Below are 27,755 nucleotides of genomic sequence, written 5' to 3'. Positions count from 1 at the left end.
TAAATCTTTAATTTCTCAGGAAAACAGCATATGAGTTCTTGTCATGAATTATACGTTTCACTTATTTTTGTCTGTGTTCTGAGCTAACTAATGTATTCAGTATTCACAAGAATAACTAGTTTGAGAAAAAGTGGGATTCCACAGTAGAGATTAAAATCTTCGCTTAGTTGATTCATTGCATGCAAGAATGAGAACTACAGTTTAGTCTTGGGCAGAATGACTGGGGATTTTGGCATTTTTACCTAAGGATTTTCTCATTTGGAGATTCTGAAAAAAGACATGTAACAGGGGGTTTTTTGGGGGGGGGGGGTTGTTCTAAGGGTATCAACCAGATAGATAGATAAGCCTCTGAAACTTTCACAAAAAGTCCTTAAAATCACATTTCACATGATTTCTCAATGTGACAAAAGACCTTTTCTTGATGGAGGTGAGATATTTGTGAATACTCTTTAAACTCATAGCCAGCTGTCATTTCTTTCAATGTCACAACTCCTGTATATTCAAATATGATTACATTTAGGTTCTTGTGGGTTTTTTCGGGCTATAGAGCCATGTTCTAGAGGCATTTCTCCTGACGTTTTGCCTGCATCTATGGCAAGCATCCTCAGAGGTTGAGAAGGTCTTCATTAGCATTTGAAGGCCTGCCTGAGTCAAATGCTAATGAAGACCTTCTCAACCTCTGAGGATGCTTGCCATAGATGCAGGCGAAACGTCAGGAGAAATGCCTCTAGAACATGGCTCTATAGCCCGAAAAAACCCACAAGAACCTAGTGATTCCAGCCATGAAAGCCTTCGACAATACAATGATTACATTTATTCTTGTGTCAATGTAAGTAGACTTAAATTTTAACATTCATAATCCTTAACTATAAAATACCTTACTCTTTTTTTTTAAAAAAAAGAAATCATGTAGAGGAATATATATTTTCTTTAGTACAAAAATGCAAATATATGTCACGATGTGGTGGTAATTTATGGCATTATGCAGATGGGCATTGCCACTAGAAAAATTATCCAGTTTAATCTTATTTCTCTTGGTGAGATTTAATGCTTCATACCCTTGAAATAAAAATAGAGTTAGTTTAAAATCTAGCCGGTCCAGGGAGATCCTGCCTTTGGAAAAGGGATCTGTTTGGTTTTTTATCTTGGAAATCTAAGTCTTCTGATCCATTTCAGAGGTGCAAAAGGTGGAAAACCCAATCACACCATAAATTTGGAGAAACTACGAGGGTTGAATGAAAAGTAATTCCTCCACCTTCATTACTTGGGTTTGGGTGGGAATATTTTAATAATTCAAATGCAGAAATAATCCTTAGAATGTGCTCTTTAACTACCACTATTCACTTTTCTACATAATCACTAGACAATGGGATACATTTCTGCCAATGATGAACAAGTTTTCTAAGGCTGTCACGGAAGAAGTTGACACTGTTTCTGCAACCAGCATCTCACAGTTCTCACAATGTCTTCATCAGAAGCATAAGGATGACCCCGCAGATCTTCTTTCATTATCGGGATGGAAGTCAGACATTGTTAAATCTGGACTATATGGAGGATGCCATATGGTGGTGAAATCCAGTCTCTGAAATTTCAAGTCTGTGCGCTTTCATTTCAGGCATCAGCATCCTGGGTGTTGCAATCCAGAGCAGGAAACGAGGCCCTAAGATAACTATCCACCACACTTGACTGTGAAAAACAATCCTTTTTTATTGAAGAAAAATGGTTACAGAATAAAGGAAAAATACAAGTCAAAAGCCACAGCAAAATCAGCAAACATGAATTTAAATGGACAAAAAAACCCCAAAGCCACACTGTAAAATACTGGAACCTGTTAGCAATCCACTAACCATACTTGATATCCTAGAAATCTTTCAAGACAATGGCTAGGAAAACCGGGAGAACTCCCAAGGTCTTCATCAATCTGAAACGATGCCTGAACTGAGAAAGTCAGCCCGGCGGAAGGCACTTAAAGCCGAAGAATTGGTTCGGTGAACCGCCTCTCTGCTTTGAAGCCGTTGTTTGTATTTCTTTTAATTGGGAAGACCTTCGCAAGCTGAGTGATTTACTTCTGTCTTGCCAGATCTGGCCCCTTCTGTTCTCATTAAAGTTACCAGGTGCAGAAGGGAGTGAAAGGTCATGGCTTCCCTCTGAAACATTCTCATGAACGCTGGTACTTTCATTTTCCAAATCTACAGAAGTTTCTTCCTCACTAATTTCAGGAGCATTGGCATCAAGAGGTACATTTTCATTAGCATCAGTAAATATATTTTCATTAGCATCAGGAGGAACAAACAGAGAATCAGGTTCAAGTTCAAACTCAGGCTGAACCCCAACACTGGGTACCCATCGTGCACAGATCTTCCGCTAGCCAAGCAAAGCAATAATGTGACCCACATGTTCTTGTGAAATGCCGATTATGCTTGAAATTTCTCTCTGAGTGATACGACAATCATTCTGTCAACATTTTGCTTGTGAAACTTGATGGTTGCTGTCACAGGAAGTCCAACTCTTTGTTTGCCACACAAGTCAGATGTTCCCACCTCAACATCTTTAAACTTTCTCACCCAGTGACACACAGTACTCACATCAATGCAATCACCATAAAGAGCTTGCATTCTCTGATTAATCTCCTTTGGGGTGACACCTTCTGCTGTCAAGAATTCAATGACTGCATGTTGTTTAAGTCGCATTGACCGACCGTCTGCGCAGGGCTCCATACTTCTCATTTTAACAACACAACGATTCAATGATAAAGCTTCCTGCCAAATGGAACTGAAGAGGAGAGTCTACTGAATAAGCCAATACCAGTTGCATACCAGTACTGCCATCTGTTGAGGAGTTATGAAGGTGGAGGCATTACTTTTCATTCAAACCTTGTATGATTGAATTTCCACATGCAATAGGAAGAAACCCATGATGAAATGAGAAAATGAAAAATTATTAGGCACAATCTTGATTTGTAGCACCTGCTAGAATCTTTCATCCATCTGTTTTGGTTTGTTGTTTTTGATGCACCCATTCACCCTCCCCCCACCCCGCATCAGCTACCACCCATTTAATTAGAAATTATGTTACTCAGAACTGAAATATAGCAATTTGTCTTGAACAAGTGTGTGTTTCACTTCTCAAAAGGTATGTTAATGTTATGGAGAACACAGTTCATTGACCCAACTGAGATCAGTGTTTCAACAGCATAAATAGGATCAGTATTTATTTATGTCTCTAGTGGAGAATATGCAGTGGTATCTCTCTCTGGATATTCTTCTTTAGTCATGGTTGAATGTAATTGTTTTTGGAAATAAATGTTATGTCTCAAGGTTGTGAGACCTTGAGCATAAAGAAGGCTGAGCAAAGGACACTTTTGAACTGTGGCATTGGAGGAAAATTCTGAGAGTGTCTAGGACTGCAAGATCAAACCAGTCCATACTCCGGGAAATAAAGCTGACTGCTCACTGGAGGAAAAGATATTAGAGGCAAAGATTAAGTACTTTGGCCACATAATGAGAAGACAGGAAAACTTGTAGAAGACAATGATGCTGGGGAAAATGGAAAGAAAAAGGAAGAGGGGCTGACCAAGGGCAAGATGGATGGGTGGTATTTATCCATCTTGCCCTTGGATGACTGCCTTGACTTTGAAGGAGCTGGGGGTTGCCACGGCTGACAGGGAGCTCTGGTGTGGGCTGGTCCACGAGGTCACAAAGAACCAGAAGCAACTGGACAAATAAACAACAACCACAAGTCTCAAGGACATGCAGTGTCTATGATGGAACATGTTTCTAGCAATCCTAAGAATTGGATAACTGAAACCAAGATGGCCTGGCTCGCAATGAAGAGGTATCTATCCTTTTATTTGTGTTTAGATACTATCACATTTACAAGTAGTAGTTAACAATCTGTAACTTCCTTACAGAACTTCAAACTCAAAATCCACTGAACAGTGCTGCATAATAACAGTTCAAAGTCATTCTAGCCTTCCCTTTTATGTTTGTGATTATACCCTACAATATATGTGAAAAACTGCAAGACAGAGCTTTTGAAGTACATCTGTGGGGTTACAATTCATAGCAATTTGGGCTCTCCACATCTTATTAAAAATTACTCTCAGGGGAATATCCTTCAGCATCAGTTGAAGATGAATGTGGGGTTCTATGGCTGAATACAAGAATTATTGTCTGCAAAATGGCAAAATACAGTTTGGTTGCATGATAGTAAATTCTGATGTAAAATTACAACATTTTCTTTTAGTCTTTGTGAATGATAGAGCAGGTGAAAGTTGTCATTAAATACAGACTAAATGGGGGAAAGGGTGGTCATGATGAAAGCCTTTTTCCTTCTGCTCTTGTTCTGCTTCTGTTTCCCTTCCCCTTGCATGACCATAAATAATTGGGAACAGTCATAATCCAGCGGGGAGGCTGTACAGGCACACATGTGCAGGCTGCTCTCTTTATTGTCTGGCTTTCATCATAGACTCTCATTTCCTACCTGTCACCACAAGGGGTGTCCAGGACACATTACGAATGTGAAGCTTCAGTAACCAAACTGTACAGGGTAGTCTTGCAGTTTAGCTCTGAGTGATTCTGTGAAATTAGAGGCGAGATCCTTGCAGCTGCTCTTCAGGGATTGCTGTTTTTAAGGGGGAAGGAACAGATCTTGTGCTCTCCCTGTGTGTGTGTATATATATACACACACAGGAGAAGATGCAGAGTGCATTTGGCTGAGCTATTGGCTACTCGGAAGCACTGAGAGGCAGGCAGAGAGCAAGAAACAGAAGGAGAGAAGAGGAAGCGGGAACAGGACTGAAGTGCAGAGCAGCTGTCCCCATTTCTGAATACTCGGGCACTTCAGGGTGCCTCAGTCAATGAGGACATGGATTCTTTTGCTCAAATCTTCTTCAAACTGGTCTTTCTGATTCCTTTTCATCACTGGAATATATTAGCAGCAGGAAACAAATGTAAGTATTACAAATGGATATTCAAACTTAAATCAGGCTGTTCTAGGAGGAAGTCAAAAAACTTAGTGTAATGAGATCCAGACTGGGAAGAATAACTCTTCCAATACATTTGTTCTGGTCAGTAAGTAAGTAGATAGGATGAAAGTGTTTCAGAGGATAAAATGTGTCATTTCACAAATTGTTCATTTCTTATTTTTTATTTTTTTTAAAAGCAAGTTGTAATCAGAACGCTGTCAGCTAAGCCAGGATCCAATATAATTGGAAAATCACATTCTGCTGAAGGTGTGCTGTATTTCTTTCCTTCTTTGCAAAAGCTTGCTGTATAGCAGCATAACAGTATTTTGCAAGGAGTTAAGCCTTTTAAGGGAGATTACTGCTTTGCTGATATTCTCCGCTGCATCACCTTGAGCTTTAAGACATGTAGAATTTTGCAGACAGGTTTCCCCCCTCCCCGCTCTCTTGTATTAAGCGGAACTCTGCTATTCAGTGCTGTAGAGTGTAAGAGCACAGCATTTGTAATAAGGAGTAAATGTTGAGAATGAGATTTTATGGCATGTTCATTGATTTCAGTGTGCGTAATTTTCATGTGTGCCGAGGCAGTGGATTTCAGTAGCAGCATTGTAAAGGTTGCTTATATGTAGCTTTATATAAATATATATTCTGTAATGATAGTGAAACCATTACTTTAGATAGAAAAACAACCCAGAATGGGATTCTAAAATGTAAGTGAGTGAGTGTGCTAGAAAACAAGTACTTTTCATAGATCTGCATAAACAGTTTCTAACTCTGACTCAGATGTGGTTTTTATTGGTATGTACACTGTGTGTGTATGTGCATGTGTTATGCACTAAGCATTGACTGTTCATTAGGATGTACATTATAGTTTTTCTCAGGTATTCTGTATGCCCCATATACTTAATTTTACATTAAACATATCAATTGGGTGTCCAATATATTCTTTTAACAGTTGCAGAGTTCTTTTGATAAAGCCTCTGTCTGTATCAGTGAACCTAGTGGTGATTATAGCTGGAGGTACTGAGTGCCGGGACTAGTAGGAATTCGTGAATAACGTTAAAACAGTGTTGGAAGGGACAGGTCCTTGAGAACATTTAAATGAGAAATGAAAGTGGCAGTGCTGAGCTTTCATCATATGCTTTGAGATTTAAAGGCTGAGGGTTGAGATAGACTATCATATAACTGACAGTTGCTCAGTGGGACCAAGCTGGTCTTTTTATTGTTGTTCTGTCACGATATGTCATTTGACATTCAAGTGCAGATTTTCCAGAACAGAATAAAAAAGGGGCCCACTGCTATTTATCCAAATTTGGTGTGTGTGTGTGTGTGTGTGTGTGTGTGCATGCTTAAATTCTTCAATGCTCTGCTGGATGGACTCTATGACTCCATTCATACTCATATAGGTCTCATAAATGATTCTCACATTAATAACTTTTGGTATCAAGCACAAAACTAAAACAGATGGTTGTGGAAAGGCATTTTAAACCTATAGCAAAATAGGATTCCAAGAAATATACTGAAGCAGCAAAGCACTAGAGGTCACTCTTACAATTTAGTAAGCAATACTCAGAGAAAAATATAGCAAAGATCTTCCCAGAACAAAATTAACCAGAATAACAAAACCTCAGATATCTGCTGTGATTATTGCCTTTACTTTTTGAGCCAACACACCTCTGAGTTATATGCACCTCTGTTAACTGCTTCAAATATGTCCTTTTACATGCAGTGGTTAATTGCTGTAAAGCAATGGTTGAAATAAGTTCAGAATAAAATGGATATTTAGCAATTTTAGAAATGTGAAATATGAGGGATGCAATGATGAAGAGGGTTGAGTAGCTTTATAAAGAAATGAATACAGAGATAAAACCGATATATAGTCATTATGTTTATTAAAAACTAAGCCAATGTCCCAAATTGTACCAAAGAGCTGGGTTCAGCATTACCTTACTGGTTGCACACATCATTCTTATCTGTTAATACTGTAGATGTGGAGTTAACCTATAGATTATATTATCATGCTTTAGTTAGTCATGATCTGCAAGCTGTCCTGTTGATCCTATTGGGATTAAAGACCAATAGATACAGTATAAATCAATTGATATGGTCTAGATCCAGTCTCTCTCTCTTCCCCCTTACAAATTGAAATATTCTTCGAGTCATTGATATTATTTCAATGACTTTCCCTTTCTTTGGTAATAGATATAACTCCCCTGGTCCGAAATAAGTATTTGACCTGTAATAGCATTTTGCTAATAATTAGCATATTATATGTTTATAATTTCAAGTCAACATTCTGGCTTCAGCTTCCATATTTATTCAGTTATCACTGGTATTAACATAAATACAGGCTTAATAGCTAAGATTGCAGTTCTTACATCAATAAACTACTATGTGAATGGTGAGAACCAAGTACTAGAGCCTTCAAGTTCTATCTCTTGCATTGATTTTCCTCAGAAATAGGATTTGCTAAGGACATCATTATTGTACTCAGAAATGAGACTCCATCCATTCGCATTGTAGATTAATATATAATTAATATGTGACCTAATGCTGGATCTTAAAATCTACCCAAGCTCATACCATGATTCCCAAGATTTTTAAAAAATAGCTCTTTCTTTTACTGATACAACTGTTTACTTTAAACTAAAAATGTACCAATAGAAATATTTTCTGTTAAGTATGCAAGGTATTGTTCAATCACAGTTCATAGGTGTGTATTGGTCCTCGTTTACATATACTTCCCTCCAAAGCATGTACTCTGAGCCAAAGCTAAACTTTCACTGAAAACCCCCATGCTTATTTAAGGTATCAGAAATAGGCAAGTCTTATCAACTGAAGGCCAAATATAAAATTTTGAAGGAGATATATTTTACTTTTTTGAGGTTTATCACTAGATGACTTACCAAGCATGGGAATAGCTGTCCTTGGGAACACTTATATTTTGAGAAGTACAGGCAACACAAAAGTCATCTCCTTCTAAAGAATTAAAACTTCCAAAGCAATTGAAGTAGAACGGACACATATAGCCATAAATTTGATACTGTGAAAGGTCATGGTGAAGCCTTAAAGTACAAATGAAAGCTCTAAAGTTCTGCCAATAGAGACAATATAGGGTTTATTTTATTACTTTTTTCAAACTTTGAAAGTTTTTTTTATTTGATTTTTTTTCATAGAAATTATTGAAACTGGTTGGCAGTCATTGTTTTGGACAAAACTGTGTGTTATGAAATGTTCATCTCTTTGGAATTCCATGGAAATAAGCATTAGACTAAACTATAATTAACCTCATATTTTAGGTTAGGTATCACTGAAAATATTGACATGCATTAAACCAATGTGAGAATAGAGTATGAGCCCTGTATCTGTGCTTTGAATGTGATTTTCCTGCTTCTTGGCGGGGGATTGGATTGGATGGGCCACAAGGTCTCTTCCAACTCTATGATTCTATGATCCTATGAAATATGTTCCAAAACCCCCATGGCTACCTGAAACTGTTGATAATAGTAAATGCTACATTTTGACTATGCTTCGGTTGGAAGCATACAATGAAATAGTACTGGAAGACCCAGAAAGATCCATAAATACTTGTGTGTGGAGGGCGGGGGGGGGGGGGGGAGGAGGAGGAAGATGTATTTTGGAAGATGGGTAAGTGGACATCCAGTCTGTGCATGAGGGGATAGTAATGCATATTGTTTGTAAGGCGTCCCTCCCACACAGACAATGGCTTGTTTTCACAAAAGAAAACATTATTGTTTTTTTTTAAATGTATATACCCAACAGCTTAAATGTTCAGACCAATCAGTCTAATTGTCATTAATTAGTTGACAACTCTTACTATTTCCAAAGGCTCAGACATGCTAGACTGAAAAAGTACCTTAAAGTTTAAGTGATTTCTTGTAGTGTTAACTTTTAGGAATCAAAGCTGATGTAGTGAGCACTAGTTTTTGAAAGCCTTTGCCACCACAAATCTGTTCTGACACAGCCTTATAGATGTCATCCCACAATGTTCAAAGGGACTTTCTCTCCAGTACAGAAGTGGGACTCGTATGACCATCCAGTTGTTGAGTTATGGCTTTCAGGTTTCTTCATCACTGATTATCCTATATAAAGTTGCTGGAAGTAGCTGTTCAACAACAACTAGAGGGAGGCACAGTTCCAACCCTTGCTCTAGTAAGTGTGTTTTATCTGCAGGAATGGAACTATGAATTCATCATTTCCAGTACTCAGATTAGTATTGCCTAATGTGACCCATCATAATGAGAACATTTCATGGATGTTGGTTCTTATCAGTAATGAAAACAAAATGTTAAAAGATGTTTTCATCCTCTCTCTTCTTTTAATCTGAAAATTTTCAGTGCAGTTTGCTGACTCATTTAAATTCTATAGCCTCACCTGAGCTATGAAAAATGTACTGCATATATGCATGTATAAGTCTAAACATGCTAATCAAAAATTGACCCCCAAACCTGGAACAATGTATCTATGGATTAATGTAGGTACTATCTTTAACTTAAATCTTATTTAAAAATGAATAATCACCTTCTCTGAGTAAAAGGTTAAAAGATGAGAACTTAGACCCTCTTGAAAGAACATAAAAGAAACAATGATCACCTCTGTTCTGCTTCTATATCTGAGTGGGAAAATGCTGGTGGCATTGGCTCTTTGGTATTTCCCTCAAAGTGGTAGAAGCGGTCATGGTTATATTAAGTGATTAATGTCAGAAATGGTGGCTAGAGGCTGCTGGCCCCCTGAAGTGGCAATGGTGCTTTCAGCTCTCTACATAATGACCTTCAGTTTATCCATGGTCATATCAATATCCACAAATGTTCCTCCAAAACATGAGATTTACTTATACACATGTATATGCAGGACTAATATTTACCGTAATTATCAGGTCTCTGCTCCAAGGAACTTCAGCTTAAATTCAGACAATGCAAGGAACAACAAGGGAAGAAGGCAAGCAATAGATAGAAGAGAAGAACAAGGGCAAGCAATTATTGTGGAACACCAACTTTGTTTCTGTTTTGTTTCAAGGTGACAATTTAAGAGGTTAAGCCACATCTTTCATAAAAAAAGTTTTGAGAATGCTTAAAAATATTAAAAAGGTTACATAGACATTTTTGAAAGAGTGAAAGAGGATAGCATGGAAGATTGAGCGATGGTGTTCTTTTCAATAAATGAGGATAATGGCTTTAGTTGCAACTCTCTAAGGCAAATAATAACATAAGGAAAAAGAATGCTTTAGTTATCAGAGAACAATAAAGTTGAGTGGCAGGTAATAGTATGGTGGCCTTGTAGCATGAAGAAATATAACATAGCTTTGACCTTGTAACATCACTTAGTGGATGGCACTAGGAGCGTTTCCCTGCAGTCCTTGGTACCATTCCTAAGGCAGGCTTTCTGGGTTATCGGGAGCAATACTGGGGAGCTTCCTCAAACTAATTTCAATACCAGCAAACCTTCTCATTAAATATCATTCCCCACAATTGTTATTTTTGTTTTGGGTTTAAGTTGTTTTTTGGGGGTTTTTTGCTCCAAAATCCCTATATCTTTATCCATAACATTGCTCTCTGTCATGATTCTGGGAGCTGTTCCCTGCCCCATCCCTAGGAGGGAAGACTCTCAAGAGAAGTATATCACACAAAGCAGATGAGTTTTCTTAATCTTGTGGGAAAGGTCTGTACAAGCCCTTGAAAGATATATCCATTGCTTTTGCAGCACCTGTCTCCAAAATAGCATGTGATTATCCATTGTCTTTTATGGGCCGAGTAGAAATTATCACTTCATACTGTTTGACGAATGAAAAGATTTTGAATGTGGGTTGATTGGCATTCTCTTTTTGTTATCCCTGCATGGAAGTGCAGGTTGAATGGAATAACTTGGATGACCACCTGAAAGGTCTTTTGGCATTAGAATCAGAGTATTGCCAAATCCTTACACGCAACTGTCTGGGGATGGTAAGAATGGAGGATTTCTCTCCCCCCATCCTTCACCCCCCCCCCCCCTTGAGCAGTTGCTTAGAGCCAGAACCATTCTTTCTGCTTTGGAAACCATTATGTTAATCCATAGTCTTCAAACTCTTAGCGAACTAAGCTTTTCTCTCTTGATTGAATAATTCAGTAAAGAGGTAGTTTGGTTTAATTCTATATCATTGACTCAAGACTTCATTTTGGGTTATGTGGACAAACAGACTTGCGCCTGTAATGAATACTACAGTGAACAACATATGAGTGTGCTACAGTTACCAACTACAGAAGAAGTTCAATTATAATACAGATTACTTAAAGGGATATTTTTGGATTACAGCCTTCAACATATAGTAATTGGAATTATATTACCTACTCTATGAATATTGGCTAGAATCAGCATACCATTACCCCTGGATATAAAATTGGAGGAGTTATTTGAAATATCTTTCTATGGAGCACTTCTTGAATTATTTATCTGCTTTTTCCATCTGAGGATTATAGTATCATATGTATATCTTTGCCACACCATGTTCTATATTTATCTGTGCTTATAGGTATCTTCGCTCAGACGTTATGGCTAAGAGACAGACATTATAAACTAATAGGATATCTCTCCCTGAGCAAGATACAGCAAAAAATACAAAACAGTTCCGAGTATTTAGCTCATAAACATGCCTCTGTAATGTAGCCATATTATGTATACTGCAAAACCTTATTATTCTAAATGTGCAGTTTATAGAACTTTTTCTGGGTATCATGATAATTGGAATAATATTAAATATAATAAAATACTGAAATCTACAAATTGAGATTCAGCATATTTAGAAAAAGAAATCAGTTGGGGTCTAGTGGTGCTAGTTTCTCTGGGAGTGATTGCAAATGGGCTAAAGTAAATAGCCTGGAGACCAGGATGTGAATCCCAACTTAGCCATGGAAATCCACTGAATGGTCTTTGGCAATTCACACTTTCTCAGCCTCAGAGAAAGTCCAGATCAAATCCTCTCTGAACAAATTTTGCCAAAAACCTTAGGATCACCATAAGTTAGAAACAACCACTAAGTTTGAGGATTGAATTTAAATAGCAGACAATATATGGAATATTCCATATTTAAAGGAGTTGTTTTAAATGTTTTAATTTTATGGATAATTTAATTACATTTAACTATATTTTTTCAATGTTTCAATGATTTCATTAATATGTGTTCATATGTGTATCTCCTATAATTTTCCAGATGATTTTTTCCATACGAGCAGTGACTGGTGCATGGGCACCCGCTTTAACAACTATCTATCTCCATTGGTGCAATAGCACCTATTGTCAAGCTGTGGTCCAGTGGTTCTATTTTCTTATATACCCATAACCCCTCCTTCTCACACTTTCAATGCTCCATAAAGAAGAAGAAGATGATGATGATGAAGCAATTTGACAATCCCAGCAGTGGTTAATTAAAAATCCAAATTTATTCTAAAGTTAAAGGAAATAGCTTTAGAATATCAAGAAGAAGAATAAGAGTGGGAACAGAGGAGAATACCACCTACTGAAGTCACTTCAGTGCTGGCATGATGGCAGAGAAGTGGAACAGTCCCATCATACAAGGCAGATGATTGGAATGTTGTGAGGCTAACAGCTATTAAAGGGCTAATCATGGGGAGGAGGCAGACTGGCAACAAAATGCACATAGTGTCATGCAACATGAACCTTCAGTGATGGTTCTTTTTTTTCTTTTTTTCTTTTTAATATTGCCTTGTGTTCCAATTTTTCAAAGACATATATAAATACAATAATAACAACAAAGCTTGAGCTTTTAAATCACAAACCCCATTTTGCATTTTTATTTTTGCTTGTCAGTTCAAGTGTTATTTATATAAGTAGCAAACACGAAACAAATATTGAATGGCATACATGACACATCTGGGCAAATGGGGTGGATAATGTGAGATATATCCTTATGGTGAATTTATTTATTTTATTTATTTTATTTATTTACCACATTTATATCCCACCCTTCTCAACCCCGAAGGGGACTCAGGGCAGCCTTACAAAGGCAACAATTAAATGCAATATATTAATACATTGGTAAATAAACAGAAACATTAAAACCAAACCCATTAAAACATAGCAATAAAACATCAATTAAAATCACATGATCCATGTGATTTTTACAACATGAAAGTGTAGCAGTAAAAACACATCATTCTACTGAAACTTTTTCTAACAGTATTGAAATGAAGTTTGGTAACGTTCCTATAGCAAAAACGAGCAGCATAGCTAGGCAGATAAAAATGATACTGTTTATATTCCAGTTAATGAGTACTTTCGGTACAATAATTTGAGATTTGATTGAAGCTTAGATCCTTTTGACATTTTAAGTAGTTTTAAATTAGTAACTACAGAATTATAAATTAAATACCATACCTATCAACCAATGATAGAGGGTACCTTGAGGGTTTAAATCATAAGGGATATAAATAGTAAGAAGTATATCCAGCTGGGAAGAAAGACTACTAATTACTTTCATTATTAAGTATATCTCATTACTTGGTAGCACTCAAGAAAAAAGATATGACTTATTTCTTAATGCTTAAGTGCCCATGTTTCTATAACAATTAAACACATTTGCTGATGTAACTCTGAGAAACAATGATATTAGATGTAGTATGTTGGTTGTTACATGCATGAAGTGTGTTCTTCATTTTGGAGCATCTTAGGACCCATTTACATTGCCATATAATGCAGTTTGAAATTACATTATATGGTCAGTGTTGATGTATATAAAATAGTTCATTGAAGTTAAACTGTATTATATGAGTCTACACTGACCATATAATGTGGTTTCAAATTGCATTACATCATAGTATAGGTGAAGCCTTAACTGAGATTCTGCATCAATACATACAGTTTGGAGACATAAATTAACCATGTAACCCCCTAATATAGATAATTTCTAAATTGCTGAAGAGCAGGAGTCTGAGTGATGATGCATTCAGTTCATTTCCCATAGTGCACTGAATACCCAAATGCGTTGTTGCTCTCATCCCCTACTCTTTCTTTTGGAGGGCTACACAGCTTAAAAAGTTAGGGTTTTTTTTTTTTTTGGGGGGGGGGAATGTTATTGTAGTGATAAAAGTTAATTGTGATACCATAAACTAGATGTATGATATTGTAATTGCTGAGTAGAATGCCAGCCTTTATCAATAATTGCAATACATTGGCAAGAGCTTTTTTTTAAGAAACCAAAATTGTCTTTTGCAATATAATTGAATGCAGGTCACATTATTGACTTGTGGTTGTTTTATTTTCTGATATTATTAAATAATTTATATAAATCAATTTCCTCTGCCCCATGCACCAAAACTTCAGTTGCTGTTTGAAGCATTGTAAAGGTCATCTTGTTATTTCATAAATGGATTGCTTCAATCTTACTCTAATAATATAAAATTTCAGGAAAAGCAAACCAATGTCTCCGTGACCACACTTCTAGTTGTTTATAAACAGCATGCACCAGGTATTAACAATATAGAGCTGTTGAATCATTGAGCAAAACTCTTTTTGGCAAGGTGCTCTGAGAAGTAATTGGATTTTTAATAAGATATATTAGTGATATTTCCTATTAATACATGTTAATGACACTCATTCTGACTTGATTATCAGATGCACCTGAGATAACCAGCATGTAAGCATAATTTCATCATGCTTTTTTTTTTTTATCTCTGAGTGGATTAAATGTGGGCATTATTGGTTAATACATCAGGATACAATAATTCTATTAACTATTTTGTGCAATCCTTTTGCAGCAGTGTGTACAAAAAATGAGACCAAGAGGATTTGAAATGTTTCAGATAAACTTTTAGGCAGCATTGTCTGTAATGATGTAGCAGGACTTTGGAAGTACAGGTATTCCTTAAGACAGTCTTCATAGGCATATTTTAAGAAGAATCCAATAATGGAGGCAGGTAATTTTTATCTATACTCACAAACCTGCTCTAATTGTTTTAGTCTATACTGAACCATGCTTTTACAAAGCCCAAATCTTAATTGTCCATTGAAGAACAAGCCATACAAAGTAAGATATCATTATTGGTGAAAATGCCTTCTCACAGCCCAGAAAGGTACTGTGAGGATTGCAGCTGAACTTAGACAACACAATGATGCTTCAGTGGGACAGCAGAGGATTTTGCTGTGCGTACTTACCACAAAGTGTTTTCCAACCTTGTGAGCCACTAAATCATGTTTTGTGTCTGTTACACTTAACACATCAAAGGATGTATATTTATTTTCCTTTTATTATGGTACCAGCTGTCAATTCCTTCTGAAACTAACAGAAAAGAAAAGAAAACAAAACAAAGCGTGATGGATTATTTTTTTTTTTTTCATGTCAGGATTGTCTTGAGAAACTGCAAGTCGGTTCTGGTGTGAGGGAATTGGCCATCTGCAAGGATGTTGCCCGGGGCATGCCTGGATATTTTTTGATGTCTTCTCATCCTTGTGGGAGGCTTCTGTCATGACCCCAAATGAGGAGCTGGAGCTGATAGAGATAGCTCATCCGCACTCTCCCTGGATTCAAACCTCTGACCTGTTGGTCATCAGTCCTGCCAGTACAAGGGTTTTACCCAACAAACAAACAAAATTTCTATGCAGTTCTAGTAACTCCTTCCAGAAATCATTGGGAACAGTATTTGCCTTCCATGTAAGAATAAAAGGGCTTAGATACTGATGTTCTCATGTATTGTGCCTATTCAATCAAGTATTGCTGGTAAAACTAGCTTTCCCACATCCACTCATATTGTAATGCATGTGTCTCAATGTGTGCAGATTAATAGATCCCAAACCATGTAAAGGCTTATCACTCAAAGCATGCTAACCCAGCCCTGAAGCATGATGCTGTGTGCAGTCTGCCTTATCCCTGTAATAAACATGTCCCCTGCTATTGACTGGACAAACATGCCAATAGTTGCAAATTGCTCCCATCACTTACCTGGTGCAATGAAGCCATTCTGCTTCTGTGCCAGTAGGTCAACATTGAAGTGATACCGGAGTCTGGCTTCTCTTCCTTTCCCACTCATTCCTTCTCCCTCTCACTATTCCCTAGGCAGTAATTTATGACTAAAAGTTGTTTTTGAATTTTTTATTAATTATACCTACAATTGTGACATTTCACAAAAAATATTTTTAAGTATCACAGAGCAGCAGAAACAGGAGGGTGGAGTTATGTGGAAGTAGTAGTAGTAATAAAATTTTATTTATAGACTGCCCTCTCTCAGGGTGGTTTACACACAAGAATGGCAAACATTCAACACCCAACTCAAATACGAACATTTAAAAATAAACTGAATAATAGGCCTGGGTAACAACGCAAAAATTTGTTTCTAAAATCGATTCGTTTTTGGGGGGGTTTTGCGTTTCGTTATTTAAAAGAATTACAAAATTTTCCTTTAAAAAAGTTCGTTATTTACAAAATTTCGTTATTATTAACGAATCGATTCGTTAAGATGGCGGACCCCCCCGCGCATGCGCAAATCACTTCCGTAACTTTGTTATTGATGTGGGGTCAATTCGTTAAGGTAATAACGAATCGATTCGTTAAAATGGTGGACGCGATTTGCGCATGCGCAAAAACGACTTCCAAACTTTGTCATTAAATACGAATCGATTGGTTATTAAAATAATAACGAATCGATTCGTTAAAATGGCGGACGCGATTGCGCAATGCTAAATGCTCTATAAACAAAATCATTTCATAAAATAAATCAAAAAAATAATCAAATAGAACAAGATATTAAGATAAAGATATTAAATAAAAAAGTAATAAGATAAAGTAGCCAAAACTGAGTCAATAATGAAAAAAACAATAATATAATAATAAAATTTAAATAAATAAAATATAAATAATAATAAATAATAATAATAATTTATAAATAATAATAATAAATATAATAAATAATATAAAATTGTATAATATATACAATATAAAATAAAATTATATAATATAATAATATATTATTATATATATTATATAAATGAAATAAATAATAATATAAATATTTAAATAAAATATAATTAAATTTACAAAATATTTATAAAATATAATTATAAATAATAATAAAAATAATATATAAAATTAAATTATTAATTATTAATATATAAAAATAATGTTATTATAAAAACTTAGAAAGTAAATAAAAGAAATAAATAAAGAAAAAGTAACAAAAAGTAACCAAAATTGCACTTTGAAAAATCTCTGAAAATTATCTGGGAAGTATTACATAGTACTTAAAATTTCTGTAGCACTGGAACTACACAAATAATGAGCGAGCACTGTCTTATAGCACTTTGTGTTGGCCAAAGGAGCGCACTGGTTGGAACTACACAAATAATGAGCGAGCACTGTATTATAGCACTTTGTGTTGGCAAAAGGAGCGCACTGGAACTACACAAATAATGAGCGAGCACTGTATTATAGCACTTTGTGTTGGCAAAAGGAGCACACTGGTTGGAACTACACAAATAATGAGCGAGCACTGTATTATAACACTTTCTGTTGGCAAAAGGACCGCACTGGTTTGAACTACACAAATGAAATGCTTGCCCTGTTGTGGAGCGAACACAGCCACAGGACAGGGACAAACACACACACAGGCACACAAGTTTCTTTTCTTTTTTTAGAATATTTTTTGAATTTTTTGAAGAATAAAAGAAATATATTTTTCAGAAATATTTAAAAATGGAAAATTAACAAAAGGCTTGCCCTGTTGTGGAGCGAACACAGCCACAGGACAGGAACAAACGCACACACAGGCACACAAGTTTCTTTTCTTTTTTTAGAATATTTTTTGATTTTTTTGAAGAATAAAAGAAATATATTTTTCAGAAATATTTAAAAATGGAAAATTAACAAAAGGCTTGCCCTGTTGTGGAGCGAACACAGCCACAGGACAGGGACAAATGCACACACAGGCACACAAGTTTCTTTTCTTTTTTTAGAATATTTTTTGAATTTTTTGAAGAATAAAAGAAATATATTTTTCAGAAATATTTAAAAATGGAAAATTAACAAAAGGCTTGCCCTGTTGTGGAGCGAACACAGCCACAGGACAGGGACAAATGCACACACAGGCACACAAGTTTCTTTTCCTTTTTTAGAATATTTTTTGAATTTTTTGAAAAATAAAAGAAATATATTTTTCAGAAATATTTAAAAATGTAGAGCAAAAACAGGGCAAAGCCTCCCCGCTGCTCCCAGCCCAGGGAATGAATGCAAGCAATGAATGAATGCAAGCAAGCCAAGCCTCCCTCCCGAACCTCCCGTCTCCTCTCCTTCCCCAGCAATGAGCAATGCGGCCACGCGGAGCCGCTTTTAAAGGGCAGCCTGCCCAATCACAATGAGCCACGGTGCTTGGGAGCGCCGGATTGGCTCCCGTCGCACCCAGCATCCTCCATCCCTAAAACGTCATTTCCGAAACGGGCGGAAGCTCATAAAAAAGATGGAGGATGCCGTTTCGATATTTAAAAACACTTCCGGGTTTGAAAATAAGTTTTGTAATCGTTTTTTAATTGCTAAAAATAACGAATATTTAACGAATTACAAAATTAATGAACGAAACCGCCCAGGCCTACTGAATAATGCAAAAATCATAACCATAAACTTGAGAAATTAACACCAAAATGAGGACCAAACATGGATAATTGAATAAACCTAATTATATTAATAACATAAATTAACCATTTAGACATAAATCCTAAAAAAGGCAATTAAAATAAATTAAAATAGCTATCAAGCTTTTTCTTCTCATATACCATAGTAGCAGTGGAATACCAATAGTTTAGCCAGGATAATACAGTAATACAGAACCAAGGATTAGTGAATCAGCACAGTTGCATGAATGCATCAGTGTGTAATAGCAAGGGTGTACATGCCATTATTTAGCCACTATCAATAATTGTGCAATTTCCATGGAATAGGCAAAGTAGTAAGTTTTATTCCTTTGAATATTTTGGTATCTCTATATTCTTGGCAGTACAGTCATGGGAATTCCAGGGTTAAAATAATAGTGGATTACCTGGTGATGCACAGATCCAACTTTTCACTGATTGCCTCTAGTGATAATATAACCTATGGTTTGTGAACTTAGCATCTTCATGAATCAATTGATTACAGTAAGATCCCAGTAACTGGGAATCAATATCCATTAATTTGCTTATTCATGCCTGGGAAAATTGGTCTTTCTAGCAATTTTTAGGTCCTCCATGAGATTCTTTGACAGTGGGTCCCCAGGTGTTTTGGCCTACAACTCCCAGAAATCCCGGCCAGTTTACCAGTTGTTAAGATTTCTGGAAGTTGAAGGCCAAAACATCTGGGGACACACAGGTTGAGAACCACTGTTCAATGGTATGCATCCCCACAGAAGGTACCATAGAGACATCCTAGAGGATCCATGCTGGGATTTTTGTTTAATTCAGTTTATTTTAATGGCATTTAAGGTAACTGCTGTCTGGCCAAGATCGTATCCACAAGGATTTTTAGTATAGTCAGTGCTCAAGGGGTTTCTTGTAGCTTTGAAATGTGTTACAGGATAGTAACAATACAGTGCATGTGTAACATTTGTGTGTATGGGTGGGAGTGCACATGTGTGTGAATGTTTACACCTTTGTATTTAAGAAATGGCTGACTTAGAATGATTTTAGTACCATTCTGTATATTTAACTCAGTGACCTCTGGCTGCTTGTGATTATTTTCCCTATTTCAGAGATTATGCATATGCTTTCAAAGGATGTGTTAACTTCTCCATGTGGCAATATTTAAATGAGTCTTTTCTTCATGATGATGGCTTTCAGAAATCAGATGTTTAAAAAGAACAGATGTAAATGGTCAATAGACTGTGAATTAAAGTGTTCTATTCAGTATCTCTGATAAGGCAGAGAAGATTATCTTGATGCCATTATAGATTTTTCCAAACCTTCTCAGTATTCAGTGCTTAATGGTGGTGATAATAGCTAGACTGTCATATAGCATGAAGCCCTGGCACTTTCTGAGCTAGCAAACTGCTAGAATCACCAACACTTCTTTTCAGTGATCAATGGAGGGATTCCTATCTAATTTGAAAGAGGGAAGCTTAAACAAGAGGTACTGATTTCTCCTTTTAAAAAACCTCTTATGCTTTATATTGACTATGTAATAACGGAATCTTAAAACAAGAAAAATATATCAAATCTATATCATCGTCCACACCAATGGGGAAGGTGCACACCTTATTACTACCACTGCTGCTGCTACACACACACTTACACATGTTACAGATGTCTAGCACACAGACAACAAAATCCATTTTTTTTGGAGTCTGTGGCTGGGAAATTACTAAGTCTCAAGGGGAAAGTGTCAACTTCTTGGAAAGTTGAAAAGTGTTGGAAAGTGTCAAATTTCTGCCTTGTAACATAGAAGGAAGATGAATGCTACTGACTAGAAATGGTTGAACAGTTCATTTCAGTTCATTTTCTACTAACAATGTACCAGATTTGTCACATTACTTCATTTTTAGACTAGGAAGAATTTGAAAATTGTTTTAAAAATCAAATATGTCTGAAACAAAATTGACAGTTTGTCTGCCCCGGCTCCGAATGCTGAACTATCAAGTGTCTGGGTTTTGATTTGAACACTTTCAACAATGTTTGCTTTGAAAAAGTATTGCAACATTTTCTTCTTAAAGGCATATATTGAAGGCTTCATTTACTCCTATGTGGAAAACACATAAACAATGGTCCTCTCCATTCTAGGAGTAGCTGATTTTATTTAGCTGGTACAAAGGCAGAGAACTTTTCTTTGACACCACTGTGCCATTTCTGACCTTTCTGAATGCCTGGGTGAGAAAATATGCCTGGCTTCTTGAAGCAGCATTGGTGCTGCTCTTTCTATGTGGAATGATCTCTAATGTACACATGAGTCATATAAAAACCCATAATTTTGGCTCCTAAATTTGTACTTAGCTTATCTATGAAGTCGACTTATACATTATTTTCCTTGTAGTGGTGTTGTTATTTTAAAGTTGTACACACAATTTGTGGTTTATTGTTTAAAGAATTCTTAAAGTATTTAAGAATTTCATTTAAGAAGCAAACATTCAAAAGGTTTTGTTCACTTGGATGCTAATCTGCAAGCCAGCTAGGTATACAAGCATCACAACCTCACCTTACAAAGAACATTCACTTCAGACAAAATCCGAACATATTGCATTCTGAACCCTGATCTCCTTTGAAGATCGTTCAGAATCTACTACTGATCCAGGGACCGGCAGCCAGGGTACTAGCTGGAGCACCATACAGGGAGAGAACCACTCTCATGTTACAGCAGCTCCACTGGCTGTCGGTCTGCTTCCAGGCTAAACACAAAGTGCTAATCATCAGCTATACAGCCCTAAATGGTTTGTGCCCAGACTATTTGAAAAACTACACCTCTGTGTACAAACTGCCATGAGTGCTGTAATCTGTGCAGGAGGCCCTGCTCTGTCCCACCCCCATTTCAAGCACAGTTGATGGGGACAAGAAAGGGGGCCTTCTCCGTGATCATTCCCTGCCCCTGGAACTCTCTCCCTAAAGAATTAAAGATGACTCAATCTCTCCTTGCCTTTAAAAAGTTCTTTAAAATGTATTTATGCACCTTATGGAGAGGAGGAGGATTAGTAAATCTCCAAACAGACCCTCACCTAGATACTGGAAACTTACCTCAGCCCATTGGAAATTGTAAACCATTTTATGTTTTAATTGCCTTTTTAGCTTTTGTGGTTAAATATGTTTGATATGTTATATATCTATGTTTTAATTTTGCTATTATTTGGTCTGTCTTATTTAGTCTTAGGTTGTCTTATTGTATTTGATTTGATTTAATACTTGTCTGTTTTGGCACTGAATGTTTGCCAATTTGTTATATTGCTCGAAAACATTCTAAGTCCCCTCCAGGAGATAGGGTGGATTATAAATAACGTATTGTTGGGTGTTTTTTGGTGGTGGTGTTGTTGTTGTTATGGTGCCCCTCTCCTATTTCTACACCAGTGGAAAGGAAAGAAAGGATAGTGTGTGTACTATGCAAAGCAGTTGTTTAAAGAAAACTCTTAGCTTAGTATCCTGTTCATGGCATACTAATGTGTGTCACACAACACATGCAGGGTTATTTTATTAATTAAGGATTGTATGTACTTGATCAATGTGAAAGTGTTTATGTGTATGTGGAACATTTTGCACATATAGTAGCACAGTAAAGTACGCAGAATAACAATATTGCTTCTCTGCTTTGCCTTTGCTCACCATGCCATGCAATTGCACATGGATATCAACCAAATTGCCTTTTGATCCAGATATATTGCACTGCAATAGTATTCAGTACAGTAACATAGCTCCACCAGTAGATATTTATGCAATACTAAAGCAATGTAGGACCTTTGCTTTCAAATGTAATAGTAGCACCCTTTCCTTTGTAAGTATGTTTTGAAGGCACTCTGTGTGTTGCTTAACTTTTGCCCTAGGGCAAGCTGATCACACTCCACAATGTTTATATGTTGATATTCAGGAAGCACTTATTATCTATTGGATCTTTGGATAAATAGAGCCATGACCTAGGGGCTTCTGGGATTTGAGAATCTATGTGATCTCAGGTGTATGAATTAGTCAGAATTTCGTAGCTGTGTCTACAAAACACCTGTGCATCCAAGGTTGTGTTTACTGATGGATAATATAGCAGAAGTCTGTTTTCACATGTGCAAAAACATAAAGAGGTAAATAGCTTGAATGGGCTTCATAATTTTGATTGGTGTTCTTAGAAAAATTCCTACCTGCTGAGAAAAATAGCTTCACTTCGAAAAGGCATGGCTTGAGGCTGTAAAGCTTGCATTCTCTTTACACAGGAGAGTGGATCTTTTAGAAAAGTCACCTTGCCTTCTTTCCACTGAACTCAGAAAAGGAAAAGAATACTGTTGCATTGAACAATCCTGGCAAAATGAGATTTTCATGCCTCTTGAGACCTATTGCAAAAAATAAAAGCACCTCACCTCAAGAATTATGTTTCATATACTTCACCTCAAGAATTACACATCTCTAGAACTAGGAAATTCCTGTACTAAATATTACTGTAACAGAATGTATGAAAACCAATGAATACATAGACTTGTGCCATATACAATGTGCTATGCACATTGAAAACTACCCCAGGCCCATTATTGCACAACGATTCTTCCATCATTATCTGAATGCATTTTATTCTGCATCAGTCAAAAACACACTCTGCCTGACTTATACAATTTATACTAATTTTGTCACCGACAGGAATCTGGTCAATATTTCTCCTAAGCATATATGTAAATCTATATACATTTGAAGCCTAGGAAGACGGTCCCACTTGGCCACAAATGCTGCTGAAACAGTACAACAAGAATGTCTGTCTGGGGCCAACGAACTCTTAGTGGGTTTTACTGACACGCCTAGAAACAGTAGCTTCAAGGAATGCTAAGCAAACTTAGAAGTTTAGAGAGGGAGACTAAAATGTTCTCCTTGTGGGAGTCATGGCAAAAATATCTTTCCACAGCTGCTGTTTTGAAGGAAAGCTTGATATCAAGGCTGCTTAGGGTTCCCAAAGCTATGTATTGTACACAATATAAAATATGGAAACTCGTTGTATATAGGCAATAGATGTCATGTGTACTTTTGTCCTTTGTGTCCTTGCTTTGTAATTCAAATGATTTGAAACATTGCTCAGGGACAGACTAACAGTCACAGACTACTGGTGAATGATGTTTGTATCTCTGATGAAGTGACTGCATTGCAGATACCTAAGAAGGAGCTTTGAGAATGGTGTGTTCTAATTAAGGTCATGCAATGAACAAAGGTTATCTATGGTGTGTCTATGAATTATGTGGCAGTGCTACAGATATGAATGAAAAATACACCTATATTTCCATACTATGTAAACATGTTTCCTAACTTGTTCACACTTGACCTGATAAGTTCCCAGTTCATATTTTCCTGTAAGTAATTGATATGTACATAAAAGAAAGATAACCTTTCTTTGTCTATGTGGAATATAACTGATGAAAAATAAGCTTAGTTAAATAATGGATTTGACTGCTCTTTCATTTTCTCTTTCTCTGTGTGTTTGGTCTCTTTTTCAGTTTCTGTATTTTGAATGTTGTATTATGCTGACTGGAGAGACATAAAAAGCATGCATGGTGCAATTTTCTGATTAAAATAACAGGTGTACTTTTCATTGGTTGGTATAGTTCACTCTCTGCCCAAAAGGTGTCCAGATGGAGATGCTTCCTGATCACTCTGCAGGGTTTTGTGAATGAATTCCAGCACTATCAGGCATTCTAGCATTGTTAGATCTCTGAGTTAGCAACTATAGCCTGGAGAATAATTTGAGAATGAAAAATCTGAAGAAATAATAAAAAATGCCTGGTTGCAACATGCATGGAACATTTGGATGTTGCTACTGACCTATTTATTCTTTAACACAGGTGGTCTTTTTATATAACTGCATTATAATGGAAGTTAAACAAACGCTGTATTTCTTTTTAAAATGTTATTTTTGTAAGAGATTGCACCAGACAGACTATCCTGAATCAGTGTATCTAGTTTCAAGTTTTAATCTTTCATATCATATCAAATTTGGTTTGTAAAAGTTTTTATCCTTATCTCCAAAACAGGAATGTAATTTTCCAGTGTTTTTTTCTTTTCCTTTAGGGGTAGTAATGAGTAAAAATTTAAACAGGTCCTTCCTGCCGTGAGCAAGTCTTTGAAAACCAGTTTTCTGAGGCTGCAATTTGGGACTTCTTCTGGGCAAAATTGTACCTGGCTATTATGCACAGAAAAAACTATTGTGCAGAAAATGTTGTTTTCATCATTGAAAAAAAGTTGTCATCAAGGATTATTTTGGTGCAAAATTTGCACGTAGTGATTTTTATAGAAAACAGCATTTTATTTGCAGGAAACAGCATTTTCTGCATGGAGCATAATTGTTCAATGCAGAATTATTAATTCCTGTGCAGAAAATGTTTTATATTCAGAATGTGCTGTTTTCAATGTAAATCAGCCATGTATGAATTTTGCATAAAACAAATATTCAATTACAGTATTTCCTGAGCAAGAATTAATAGCCTTTCTAGTCTTTCTGTCACTAGTGGGGAATTTGAAGAAGGAAGTGATTCAGATCATGGAGAAACAACTCTTGTCAATTCAGTTGTAGAGGAGAGAGAAATGAGGGTTTACTTTCAAATATATAGCACATCCACCCCCCCCCCCCCAGAATTCCAGGGTAGCCCAGGGTTAAGTAATCTCCCCCACTTTCCCTTTGTCATTGGAGATAGCAGCTGAGGGACTTGCTGGCCATCAAAGGTTTTTGGATAAAGTACAAGGGGAATTTCCAATAAAAAAGGAACTTACAAGTCACTGATAGGGTGCCAACCTACTTGTGAACTACCTACCTGTATAGAATGTTTACATGAGAGGAAGAAAAAAAGGAGATAGTTGAGTTTATTCTTCCCCAAGAAAAGGCCTCAAGATTTAACTTAACTCACCAGAAGAGCAGCATGAGCTCCATTTCCGTGGCATTTTAAATCTCAGCATGTTACTGGAATTAATTACACACTTTACAAAGCTGTTAGGTATGCATTACTGGAGCATCAAACACTATAAAAATCCTGAAGCTACTGACATGAAAAGGTAGGAACCAGTCTGTATTTTTTCTATAGCCTATGAGTGTCTTGAAATTGCAGCAAGGGAACATCTAGGTGGACAATTCTTGGTACTCTCCATCAAAAGATACTGTTTGTCTTTTTCAACTTAACAGATCTTTAAGTGGTAAGGGGGGTGGGGAGCAGGAGAGTAATATAGAACGCTGGTAAATTAAATGCAATGTTACTTGGATCCCTGTAAAATTATGTTATTAAAGGAGTGTCACTATATGTGCAATGCTTTATCTGGAAGTAGAAATATTTCATAGTTTTCAAACCTATGAAAAACTGTATGATTGCCCACTACAGGTAATGGATAATTATATCCAGGTTTACTGATTTTGAGTAATGCATAGTAGTTCCAAAGATATATGAAAAGGTAATTCCACATGGCAGCAATAAGTTTAATGTTAAACCACATGCTAAATTCAGTAGCCCTATTAGGCTTGCCTAGAGGTCTTCATATACATCTAGCAAGTGGAGTCTGAAAACCTAATTCTGTGCTTAGCTAACTTGGAATAGCAGAGTATAGAGGGCAGCAGTTAGCAATAAATTTAAGTACATTTGAAGCCAGAATGGTGTAGTAATTTGGACTAAGATACCAGGTTTCAAATTACCACACTCATGAAAATAATTGGGTGACCTTGGGAAAATCACACTTTCTTGATGTGAAAGAAAGGCAATGGGTTCAAACGGTCAGATACTGAAACTCACTGAGTGAACTGGTCAAATCATTCTTTCTCAGTCTCAGAAGGAAGCAATGGTAAACATGTTTTGAATAAATCTTGCCTTGAAAACAATGTGATAGAGTTGTCAAAACTCATTTTGAAAGCCAATGGGAAGATCACATGTTCAGAACTTACAGGTCACTTAAACTCCTCCAATAGTATTGGGACAAATGTGCTTCAAGATATAGAAGAAACACGTCGCCTATCCCATTCTGCTCGTTGTAAGCTTAAGATGTGAGATCAAATCAATGTTTTCAAAGTTTGGTCAGTGTTGTGTTTGGCTTCACTTGTACCCTCAAACACTTTGTGATTCATTGCTGCATAGTTATTTTATTCAGCACAAGATCTGAATCTTGTACTCAGTTTGTATTAGGAATTTAACCTGTTTTGACATGTATAATTTTGAAGTGCTTTTAGGTATATTTAGACTGAAAGGTGGAAAATCCATGTGTACAATCATGATTTCTGTCAGAAACTAGGATAAATGATCAATAATCAAACTTAAAATGGAGAGTTCACATGCATGCCAAGGTTTTGTGATCAATATTCACTCAGAATCCTCTCTGCTAATTTATCCCAATAGGATTGTTATGGGGAGGTTATAAATGTTTAAATAGCGTTCCTTTCAAAATGTGCCAAGCATTTCAGGAAGCTACTTTGATGTATATTGAATGGTGTGTCTTCTTTTGTTGTTCTATAATGGAAGAGATGCCCAACAACATGATGTGGTCTCTCTTGATTTACTTTGATATTCATATACAATATTAGAAGGCTGCTATCCTTCATTTTGAAAATGATATCAATAAATAATTTTGATGTGATGGATTAATGATTTATATTAGAGCTAAACCGCTTAATGAAAATGTAGCTGTCAGACTTTACAAACGCTAATGGTCTAGATCTCCTCAATGTCCCTTTTGACTTTACAAACATGTTGCCCTTGCTATCAGTCAAGTAAAATGACCAGTGGTCACAATAGCTCAGAGCAGAAATCACCCAATAGCAACAGAAAGAGGCTAGAGCATGAAAGTTTGTATATGTCCTTTTTACAGCTTTTGAGCTGATGGTAGTATGTATGTATGTGTGTGTGTGGAGGTGGGGGGGGGGAATAAAAAAACTTATTAGACAATTTGACAATAATAATAATAATAATAATAATAATAATAATAATAATAATGAACTTTATTTCTAGACAGTATCTCACTCCCAAAATTGAGTCAGGGTGGTTTACAACACAAAAACAGGCCAACATTCAGTGCCTACAAAGTAACAAACAACATCAGAAATAATACAAAATAATACACAATAATAACAGTAAACTTATAATGAAAGAAACATTGAAATGGGGACTAGGTAGTAATAAACCAATTAGAGAATCAAATT

The 27,755-nt window shown here is 36.3% G+C and overlaps 1 protein-coding gene across 2 annotated transcripts in view; it reads left to right on the top strand.

Annotated features, from left to right (window-relative positions):
- Positions 1-4,431: 4,431 nt before the first annotated feature.
- The window catches only part of CNTNAP4 (contactin associated protein family member 4), a 330,423-nt gene continuing 307,099 nt past the window's right edge, over positions 4,432-27,755 (top strand). The window contains exon 1 of one of the 2 annotated variants that reach the window (XM_060762046.2): positions 4,432-4,951. In XM_060762046.2, the coding sequence (XP_060618029.2) occupies positions 4,867-4,951 (85 nt within the window). In that variant the 5' untranslated portion in view covers positions 4,432-4,866. The remainder of the gene's footprint in view (positions 4,952-27,755) is intronic. The other variant, XM_060762045.2, reaches the window with a different exon arrangement.

This window comes from Anolis sagrei, chromosome 2 (genome assembly GCF_037176765.1).
Source record: "Anolis sagrei isolate rAnoSag1 chromosome 2, rAnoSag1.mat, whole genome shotgun sequence".
In the NCBI taxonomy this organism is placed as follows: domain Eukaryota; kingdom Metazoa; phylum Chordata; class Lepidosauria; order Squamata; family Dactyloidae; genus Anolis; species Anolis sagrei.
Note: the sequence above shows the minus strand (reverse complement) of the source record. Positions and strands in the feature narration are given on the sequence as shown.